At 40.8% G+C, this 12,066-nt stretch overlaps 1 protein-coding gene across 1 annotated transcript; it reads left to right on the forward strand.

Annotated features, from left to right (window-relative positions):
* Positions 1 to 1,398: 1,398 nt before the first annotated feature.
* LOC124265181 (low-density lipoprotein receptor 1-like) lies at positions 1,399 to 11,401 on the forward strand. The gene is made up of 7 exons (XM_046699971.1): positions 1,399 to 1,440; positions 2,121 to 2,351; positions 3,600 to 3,718; positions 7,700 to 7,842; positions 8,571 to 8,712; positions 9,796 to 9,948; positions 11,244 to 11,401. Coding segments are annotated over exons 1-7 (798 nt in total). The 5' UTR covers positions 1,399 to 1,438; the 3' UTR covers positions 11,252 to 11,401.
* Positions 11,402 to 12,066: the final 665 nt, after the last annotated feature.

The following is a 12,066-nucleotide window of genomic DNA, read 5'->3' on the forward strand; positions in this document are numbered from 1 at the left end:
GTCCGTGTGTGGACAGCAGCAGGGCAGACTGGCACACCATCATGTAGAAAACTATACAGCGACACCAGGACATTTAGAACGATTTCTGAAGGTAAGGAGAACTATTGTCAGGTTCCATAGAATATATACTCACTGTTGGTGACATGATAAGCATCAGGAACATTCCAAGTAAAACCTTTTGATAATTGCTATAGATGTAAATAGGCCTGTGCGCAGAAATACTGTCAGCCATCTTAACCCTACGCAGATTGTTATACTGTAACGAAAGCTGAATTAATATATCAACCCGTATCTGAACCCGTGTTCTGACATATGCGAACAGACATAGACATGATGTGACATAGACGTGATCTGACATATAAGTGACCATTGCCTACACCTATCAAGTCTTAGTTGTAACTCACCCATCAGTAACCAGCTTGTATAGTTCAGCTGAAAGCAATCATTTGGGACACAGTAAAGTCGGAGCTTGTGACTTCACCGCCTGTCCCAAACAGGAAGAGTGAGTGAATATGGTTTTACGCCGCTTTTAGCAATATTCCAGCAATATCGCGGCGTCTGATACCAGAAATGGGGTTCACACACTGTTCCCATGTGGGGAATCGGCGTAACGAGCGAACCCTTTAACCACTAGACTACCCCACCGCCCCTAAACAGGAAGAGGAAATGAATTATCTCCGAGACGACGGGGCCAACCGAGCCCACGCTGCTCAATAAATAGCAGATAATCCACATGTGCCCCTAGTCACTTAGGAGATAAACATCATGTGTTGGTCAATTTCCGGGTGTTATTGAGTATTTGAAGCACGGGAATTCATTTGGAACCGACGGCGTCAGCCAGAGGTTTCAAATGAAATATTCCCGTGCTTACAATGGTGTGAGCGATGTTTGTACGTGTTAATACGCCGCGAATTTCCGGGAATCGAACACCATTCGATCATGATTTTCAACCAATCAGATTAAAGAGCACAGGGACTTTTCGTTTACAATCTTGCTTGGCGAGATTCATTTTTTGCTAAAACATTGAACTAACCGATTATACAGCTAACCCTTACATCTAAGTTGATCTATCTATATGATCTATCTTTACAAAATAGTGGTCGCGTGACCGTATTCGAACGTTCTTTGGTTAGACATAAAGTAACACAAAAGTATTTCAGATAACTTTTTCCAACAATTTCACCAAGCATTGGGTCCACAGTGGGAACTTCGTGAGTAACGTGTTTCACATTGAAATTCATTCTGTTGTTTTATTCTTTCAGCCTTTCTTTTGTTGACCCAAGGGAAGAAAATCAGGCGAGTCGACATCGCGTCCACATCTACCAATCTGGTCAGATTCACCACGAAAAAACTCAAAATAAGGAGTCCGGCGTCCTTGACCTTCAACATTCGGAAGAATACTGTGTTCTTTTCGGACAAAAGAACAAAAAGCATAAACATGTACTTAAAATATTCGTTGCTATGGGAAATGACACAAGGGTATAATGTTTGTTAGTTATCGAGTCTAGGCCAGACGATCCGGTGATGAAATCATGATCATCGATCGACGTAACTGGGATACGTTGACATTCATGGTTCGGGCAACCCGACCCCGACTGACGATATGCCGTTATAAATAATACTTCAGTCGAAGTTGAAGGGACCCACGTAAAATAATTAATCGCAAATAGTTAACCGCAAAGTGATGGTTAAAAAAGAACACACAGAGAAAAACTCTTTACTTGGACACATCAAGCTTCGACACAACGGTGTTTGACTGTGTATAAGTATACAACATGCATGTTTCTATGCGTAATAGCAAACTGTAAAGGCCTTTTAAGTTCTACTTGAATGTATATCTTTAAAACATCGTTGAAAGTTATAAGATGAATGAATGCTCGACGATGACGCCTGTCTGATGTTGTTGAGTTTCTGAGTGAGTGAGTTTAGTTTTACGTCGCTTCTAGCATTACTCCAGCAATATCACGGTGGGAGACATCGGAAATGGGCTTCACATATTGTACCCATGTGGGGAATCGAAACCCGGGTCTTCGGAGTGACGAGCGAACGCTTTAACCTTTAGGCTACCCCACCGCTCCTGTTGAGTTACTGAAATTCACATATAATTACATGTTCTCTAGGGCAACAATAGAAGGATTTCAGCTCCATTCAGCAGTTCGGATCTATCAGGATTCCAACTCCTCCATATTTGGCATAGCTTACGACTGGGTACACGAAGCACTCTACTGGACTGACGGCCGACGGAAATCCATAAGGGTCATGACCTTGACCCGAGAGGACCGGAAGTATATCACAACGGTTGTTGACGGCATGGGTAAACCACGAGCAATAGCGCTTGACATTCAGCAAAGGTAGGGTTTAAAAATCCTATAAGAAAGTAATTTATTTTCATCGAACCAAAACCCACTTGAGCTTATTTCAACATCTTTGTGAAACATGCTAAAATCAAAAGCATTGCTTGTATCAACTTATTTCTCTTCTGTAGTCAATTCGGTTAAAGATGTAGTTCTTTCGGTTGTAATATGTAATTTTCATCGGATCGAGATTGGTTTTTCGTTGGCATTTTGCATTTTAATTTACCAATTAATCCGACCATAACACCAGATATGCTAATTGATGTTCTCTTATGTGTCAGTGTAGACGTACAGGTAATTTGGTTTGCACTTCTGTTAATGAGTGAGTGAGTGAGTGAACCCGGGTCTTCGGCGTGACGAGGGAACGCTTTAACCACTAGGCTACCCCGCCGCCCCTTCTCTTCATATCTGGCGTTCGATCTGAATGTGATTAATGTAAATATAGTGAAACTGTCTAAATAAAATGTCGGTTTAGATAGGGTGCAGCATTAGACAGTGACGATCATTTTCCAACATGGCTGCCATTTACACTCGTCTTCATTATTTTATGCCGGCTTTGACAGTGTGCCGGATTATACAGGTGCCGGTGTTGGCAGGTTTCACTGTATACTTCTTAACAAAGTTTTAAAAAACACCGATTCTATCAATTTTAGTTAATATGTCAGCAATATAAACGAACCGGATGTTCTTTGGCCTCTTTGGAGTGCTCTAGTGTGAAGATTGTTATTCGCATGCATTTCACTGATTTAGATAGTTTGAACTGAATGACATTTTGTATAACATAAGACATGTGGCAACTATTGAAATCAAGGCTTTGTTGGTGTGTAGTGAACACATCCCTCCTGCTCTGGAAACTTTGCAATGGCATCCCGTCTTCTCTCGAAATATTTTCAAGATCTGTATTATCACCCATGACTGCCTCAACGATGATACAACTACCCTTGATACCTTAAGGACTTGATCTCCCTGTGTTCTACTAAACGTGCACTTCGATCCAACAGCGGAGCTATACTCAATCAGGTTCTGCCTGAACGTGCCTCCTCAGTTTCTAGTCCCCAGTTATGGAACTCTCTACCATCTGAACTAAGAAACATCAAGCCCAAAGACCTTTTCAAGTCTTTACTTAAAACCCACCTCTTCAACTCAGCACAACTTCAGGATTGTGTGTATATGTGTGCATGGATTTGGTTTTAACCTTGTCATAGCACTTTAGAAATCAATTATTATTCTTGTTGTTATAATCAGATACTTGTACTGGACTGACCGGAAGAAACCAGCCATGATTGGGCGATGTGGCATGGATGGAACCAATGTCAGCAGCATCATTAACTCCGATATAACATGGCCTGAAGGTCTTACTATAGGTAAGAGGCACAGTGAAGACACAGGGGTCAGCTCCTTACATGGACTGGCATCTTTGGTATTAGGATTGTGGTATAAGAGGGAAAAGCTAACACAAAAGTGCCACGGTTCTATTTTAATCACTTCACATTGACAATGACCCTTTTGAAGATATATGTGTACTGGCGTGAGATTGACAAATTAGTTGAGAATACTGATACTGAAGAACGTACCAAGAACAAACATAAGGCATGGAAGACTCCCAAACACTGCAGCCTTCTTCTCCAGCGTTCTTCAAACATAACTGAAAACCCGGGGATGAGGAGAATGTAGGAAAAGAGTGATAAGAAGAAACGTCATAGCTTTGGGTAGGAAAATATGTCATAGGAAAAAAGTCATAAACTAAAACAAAATTCAGTATTGATAATGTATATTTTCAACAAGTCACAACAATATTATCTTCAATAGCACTACATAAATTTCTCTGAACCACATCTGAACCTACATTAATGTATTTATTCCAGTAATACATGACATCATAAAATGAACAGATCACAACACTATCATCTGCAATAGCACTACATCAATTTTATTTAGCCGAATTTTCCATCCAATACCGTGAAGAGTCTAGTCACCGTCTTTCGATGGAAGCATGGCGCGAACTTTAGGGCTGCAGATTTTCTTCTTCTTTGAGAAATGCTTTGCGTACAAGTAGCCTTTGCGTACAAGTAGTCTTCATAACTGACTGTTAAACCTCCCTTACGTGTGGTCAGTAACGCCATCTTGGATGACCGAAGTCCCAGTTCATCTCGTGTCTTATATTAGCTGCTAGAAAGAAGCAATCTGTTTGATACCATCAAGCTCAAAGCCCAAGTTATACAAACAATCATATGACTCGTGACTTTTAATCCCATATTCCTTTTAGGACTAAATAACTACATTGTATTAGTAATAATATGTTCATTTCTCCTGTTTTGATAAGATCCAATTGCTTACAGCATCAAACCGAAAGGGATAACAAACTTAAAAGTGAAATTGTTTTTATAAATAACTGGAGAACAGGATGTTTTTATTACTGAAGATTGTTTTAAGATGAAAGTGAAATAGTATTTATAAAATACAGTATAAAAAATTAAATAACTGGAGAACAGGATGTTTTATAAAAGATGACTTTTTCCCCAGGACTTTTTTCCTATGACTTTTTCCACTCTTTTTCCTATGACTTTTTTTCCGATCACCTACGAGTAAATATCAAGCTTGAAATTAGAAGATCAACCCTGAAAACTCAAACTAAATTTGATATCAATAAATATCCACATTAGATCAATGACAAATTAGCAAATTATATTCAAACAGTTTCATGTAATCAATATTTTCCTCACCATTACGCTAATTAAATATACACGTAAAGGGACACTGATCCAGAGCAATTCCCCGGGACTGGTTGTTGCACATTGTACCCATGTGGGGAATCGTACCCGGGCCTTCGGCGTGACGAGCCAGCGCTTTAACCACTAGGCTACCCCTGCACAGCCCTGCATTTTGGAACTTCATAAAATGTACACGATCTGTTTTAGCAAATTTATTACATGAATGTAATATATAGACTTTTATTGACTGCCTATGTGATTCATATTTCAAATACAAGCCCTAAGTGCGATCTAGTGTATGTTGTCTGTCTTACAGACCTTCACGGCGAAAAAAATGAAGTGGAACGATTCTGTTGGATGCTGCAAGAAAAGAATATATACAAAATTAAAACCGACTAAAGTTATAGCAATAACCTCAGGCCGTTACCTTGAATGTATCTATCAATATCCGCATAAAGGAACCATATGCCATTCATCTGCATCTGACAAAGAAACCTGTTCCATGTCACGTGTCAAATATGCAAACAATGTATAAATCGTTATAACTGGTAAGGAACGTTTTTTTTATGGATAGACAACTTCTTTATTGCTGACTGACTGACTGAGTTTGGTTTTACGCCGCTTTTAGCAATATTTCAGCAACATCACGGCGGGGGACACCAGAAATGGGCTTAACACACTGTACCCATGTGGGGATTCGAACCCGGGTCTTCGTCGTGACGAGCCAACGCTTTGACCACTAGGCTACCCCACCGCCCCCTTCTTTATTGTAATCGATGGGACGTTTCGGTGTAGATTCTGATGGGGGGTTCCCGTTTTGCCGGACGATTTTGTTCTAGATAAAAATTCACTGATGCGCGATAATCCTTAAACAATAGGGGATTAACTTATAGTCATTTTCGGCTATATGTACACACTATAACTTCATCTCGATGTTTTCTATTCAGCAATTCAACATTTTTTGTGTATTTTCTCTTCATGATGAAATTCATAAATACACATTTCGTACATCTTCAGAAAATGAGAAAATGGTAACTGAAGACATATAAATAAATCTGCATAAATATTTTTCCATAAATATACATAAAGATTTTTGTTCATAAATATACACAAATAATAATTATTCCAACACAGGGACACCAACTAGGTCTGAGACAAGATCCCCTTGAATTTGGAATGAACTGAATTTTGCAATGAGGGAACCATGTCTACATTCTTTAAATACAGGCACAATAGCAGAAATAATCATTTGAATAAGTTTCACTCAATTTAGCTGATATAATTCGTGTTCACTCAAATTAGTTACTAGAAATCGAGTTCTCCCAAAACAAATTGGTGCCTTGTAATTATTGAGTTCGAACTTTGCCAATCGCTCATGTCCCCCAAATGAGACTATGGCCATAGGTGACAACTACTCACTGAAAACAGACAATAGCCAGCAAACTAGCGGACCGTTACTCCTAATCCGTGATCATCACATCAGCTGTCCGGCAAAGTGGGGTATGACCATTCTGATACTGTCAGCAAATCAGCTTCTAAATGCCACTCAAAGAAGTAATTATAACTAGTGATAGTTTCTCTAATTAATCAATCAACGTGTTATCGGTTAATCCTTTGGTCGGTGTTATTATTTTTAACTCAGCTGACAATTCCTTTGCTGCACTTCCTTGCGCATATTACATAACATGTAATACATACATCAGACCTTAATCTATAATGTTGAGCATTTACTCCAAACACGAGAAATGCCAAATGGGAACCTTTGTCGGGAAATCTGAGTGCTATTACTACTAATTATACCTGTTATAAATTCATTAACTGCCCATCAAGTGAATGATGACAAACAAACAGGTGTACGTTTGTATCACCTAACATGGGTAACATCAAGAGAGTAGTAATCGCTGTATTGTATACAATTTCAATTGCTTAAAAACGCTAAGAGGTCGACGCTGTTTTTGAGGATATGGACGGAACTTCATTGTTGCATAAGAAGTACAGCATTTGCTGTGTTGTAAAGTTTAAAAAATGCATACACCTACTGACGTAAGTAATTATTTTGCATTTTTCTAGCAATGGCAAAGTGAGTTTGATTAAGTTTACGGATTCAAACTGATGAAATGTGTGTTTTTCATATAATTGGCGACCCGTGAAGGTTCGGGTTAGAATATTGATCTTCAGTAACCCATGCTTGTCGTAAGAGCCGACTTACGGGATCGGGTGGTCAGGCTCGCTGACTTGGATGACACATGTCCTCGGTTCCCAATTGCGCAGATCGATGCTGATGCTGTTGATCACTGGATTGTCTGGTCCAGACTCGATTATTTACAGACCGCAGCCATATAGCTGGAATATGGCTGAGTGCGGCATAAAACTAAACTCACTCACTCATATAATAGGCTTATCTAGCGGCTAGACGAAGTTATAAAATGATTGGCGGGAAACATGAGTCGCTGTGGATCAGTGCCCCTTTAATATATTGTCTCATTTAATGGGGGCTCCCTCTCACTCTGTATGATACACTTGAACTTGTATTGCCCCCTTATTGTTTATGGTGTAATAACGATTTGGACCAAGATGAATGCAACCACAGCGGGGAGACAAGAACTTCTACAAAACTACCTATATTGTCAACAGACTATGCCGAACGTCGCTTGTACTGGACGGACGCTATACGTGACAGAGTGAGCAGCTGCGACATGGACGGTGGTGACCGCAGAGTGGTCATCAGAATGCCAGGTCCTCCAGATGAACGCATGTTTGCTATAACGATATTTCAGGTGAGACATGACCTACAGCTGCCCAAAACAATATGTCGGGAGATATCAGATCTAACTAAACACAGATTCTCTATAACGATATAGCAGCTGAGACAGGCTTACATCTTTGCCCTATAATAATGTAGGATGTAAGATATGACCTACTAGGGTTGCCCTATAACAACATATCAGGTGAGACATGACCTACCAGTGTTGCCCTATAGGAACATATCAGGTGAGACATGACCTACTAGTGTTGCCCTATAACATAGCAGGTGAGACATGACCTACTAGTCTTGTCCTATAACTATATCAGGTGAGACATGACCTTCTAGTGTTGCCCTATAAAAATATATAGGTGAAACATGACCTACTAGTGTTGCCCTATAATATATCAGGTGAGACATGACCTACTAGTCTTGTCCTATAACTATATCAGGTGAGACATGACCTACCAGTGTTGCCCTATAAGAATATGTCAGGTGAGATTTGACCTACTGGTGTTACAGAATTATTTTCTGTCTAACCATAGTACAAGTCTAACATAACCTCTCACTGACTATCCACATATACAAGGTATTATTACACTTGAAACATTGTTACACAACAAATAACACTGACACACGAGACTATACAAAATGTGGTTTAAGGCAACTTGGTGCATAGCAATACGGTATATAAGAACGTGCTGCTTATGATGGTGGTGGTGGTGGTGGTGGTGTTGATACAGATGTTGCTACTCCTTCCAGGACTTCCTCTACTGGAGCGACTTGAGATCATCAACTCTTAGAAAGGTCAACAAGAGGTCGAGGGAGGCCGTTGAAGTCATCAACACTGGGAGAGGAAGGCCCTACGATGTCAAAGTGTACCACACTGACCGACAACCAGAAGGTGATACTTTTACATCTATGAAGCAACATACACTCAAACATCGTTGTGCCAAACTTTGATGTGTCGAGCTTATGGTTGTGTCGAAGTAAAAACCCGGTCCTTTCGTATTCGTTCATTAGGCATATATTTTCGGTTGTGTCGAACTAAGGTGTATTTACGTAAGTAACTTCGACAGAATGGTGTTTCACTGTGTATCGAAAACATTCTCTGTAAGTACTTGGACAAAATGGTGTTTCACTGTGTATCGAAAACATTCTCTGTAAGTATTGCTTGGTACGAAGCCAGGTCCCTGACCCACAGTGTTTCACTGTGTATCGAACATATTCTCTGTAAGTATTGCTTGGTACGCCAAGGTCTTGACCAACAGTATTTTACTGTGTATCGAAAATATTATCTGCAAGTATTGCTTGGTACGACGCCAAGGTCTTGACCCACAGTGTTTTACTGTGTATCGGAAATATTCTCCATAAGTGAGGTGAGGTGAGGTGAAATTGGGTTTAACGTCGTGCTTTTAAATATTTCGCCCATATGATGACGTGCATGCGTGTGTATGTGTATGTGCGGCTGCTTGTACTAGCCCAGACAGAAGCTGGTTTTATAGTGCTAGCCCACTGAAATGCCATGCCGCAGTGAAGCATGAATACCCCACTCAGACACATTATACTGACTCCGAGACGACCAGTCCTTGTTATACCCATTAAAGCCGAGCGCCTGGCAGAAACCAACAAGTAGCATATTTTAACGTCTTTTGTTAAGACGCGGTCGGGGATCGAACCCGCGACCTTCCGCTCTCCGGGCGGACGCTCTAACCACTACACAACGGAGACGGTCTCTCCATAAATATTGCTTGGTACGAAGCCAGGGCCCAGATCCACAAAGCATTCGTAACGTTACGACCTGTCGTAAATCTATATTTTATCATTGGATTACGAATGTCGCAGCGCTACGAAGGTTCAGTGGAGCGGTACAGAGATCACTAACTATCCGCACCGGTGTGTCTGTAAGCTTGGCTAAAGTTGAAATAATGCAGTTCACGGACAATACTACGCGCATTTTAGTCAGAGTATACATTTTGGTTCACAGCATCGAACGCATGTGGTGACAACGACGGAGGATGCTCACATCTGTGTCTGCCGTCGCCTCATCAGACGTCACAGTCTACAAGCTTCTTATGTAAATGCCCGGATGATCGGCGTTACCAGCTGTCGTCGGATGACAGGACGTGCTTTACCGATGGTATGTTGACTACATTGATTCAACAGAACCGAAGTTAGCAAGACACCTGCCTGTCAGTGAAGCTCGGGCTGCTGTGAAACAAGTTAAGCTGATATTTAGATTCAAATTGATTGATATTGTAGTGGGTGAGTTTAGTTTTAGCAATATTCCAGCTATATCACGGCGGGGAACATCAGAAATGGACTTAACAGATTGTACCCATGTGGGGAATCGAACCCGAGTCTTCAGCATGAGGTGTGACCATTTTAGCCACTAGGCTGCCCACCGCCTGACTGAGGGATAATATAAACTTAACCTTTGCACCGATGAAGTCGTTTACATATTGCTTGTGATTACATGTTAGAGTCACGCTTTTCTCTCAGTCTATTCTAGCAATATGAATAATGTGGTCGAGGTGTTATGAATGCCACAAACAATCTCCTTTATTCGACTGATGAGATACACTGTGTGTAATGTAATGAAGGACAGACTGACTGACTGAGTATGGTTTTACGCCGCTTTTAGCAATATTCCAGCAACATCACGGCGGGGGACACCAGAAATGGGCTTCACTCATTGTACCCATGTGGGGATTCGAACCCGGGTCTTCGGCGTGACGAGCCAACGCTTTAACCACTAGGCTACCCCGCCGCCCCAAGGAAGGACAGATCTGAACGACACCAGTCAGGTGTTGCGCCAGCTCTGACATCATACTTCACGTGATTTGATCTCATCACTGGTCATCCGGGTTAGAATTAGTCTTCAGCAACCCATGCTTGTCGTAATAGGTGACTAACGGGATCGGTTGGTCGGGCTCGCTAATCACCATTGACACACGTCATCGTATCCCAGTGCTAATGTTATCAATCACAGGCTCGATTGTTTACAGACGGCCGTCATATAGTTGAGGGGGCGGTGGGGGTAGCCTAGTGGTTAAAGCGTTCACGCCAAAGACCCGGGTTCTATTCCCCACATGGATACAATGTGTGAAGTATATTTCTGGTGTCCCTCGTCCTGGAATATTGCTAAAAGCAGCATAAAACCAAACTCACTCACTCACTCATATAGCTGAGTGCGGCGTAAAACAACAAACAACACATGTCATCCACTTACAGTGCACTCTGTCTAATTCGGACCGGCTTGGGACCGACTAACAAGTCCAAATTAGACAGCAGTCCGAGGTACACAGATTGTAATGGAGTTATGAAACACATATTACAACTAACTTTGAGCTGCATGATTATCTCAATAATAGTTTACATATTAGTGTTAATCGCATCAAAGGTAAATAAGCGTATATATTTGTATTATTTCAGACTTGTAACAAGACGACTCCTGGGCAACCTGAAGTGAAGACGAAGAGGCCGAACCGTAACACCCTCTTCAAGAACGGAGGCAGTGGGGTAGCCTAGTGGTTAAAGCTTCCGCTCGTCACGCTGAAGATCCGGGTTCGATTCCCCACATGGGTACAATGTGTGAAGCCCATTTCTGGTGTCCCCTGTCGTGATATTGCTGGAATATTGATAAAAGCTGCTTAAAACCAGTCACACACTCACTCTTCAAGAAAGAAAATCTTCCATCAGTATCGATGTTTTTCTATATAAATGCACACTTGCCAGCAAAATGGCGTACAACATCTACAAAATATATCCTGATTCACTTAAATCTACCCTAGATTGGACAATGGTTTTAATAAATTATGAACCAATGATTCATGTTACGTCCATCAGTATCGATATCTTTCTATAAACATGCACACTTGCCAGCATAACATATCTTGATTCACTTAGATCTACCCTAGTTTGGAATATGGTTTTAATAAATTATGAACCACCGTCAGATGTTTTTTAAAGGTACAGTCAAATTGATTTTGATATTTACATATTCATGAGAGTTAAAAATCTGAACCATATTTGCCACATATTCAAATGTAACTTCATTGATCAAGAGTGGCCATCCACCCGATTCTCCAAAGTTATTTTTTGTCATTAACAGAGGTCGCCATGGAATTTAAATTTATGCGTTCCTAAAACAATTGAGAGAGTGAAGTGTTTTGGACATGAAACAGCAACATTTTAAATTCATTTGAGTTAAACTAATTAACAGGTTAATGATATTGCTGGTGTGGGTTCAGTTATT

This window comes from Haliotis rubra, unplaced genomic scaffold (genome assembly GCF_003918875.1).
Source record: "Haliotis rubra isolate DU_JTF1 unplaced genomic scaffold, ASM391887v1 Scf965, whole genome shotgun sequence".
Taxonomy (NCBI): domain Eukaryota; kingdom Metazoa; phylum Mollusca; class Gastropoda; order Lepetellida; family Haliotidae; genus Haliotis; species Haliotis rubra.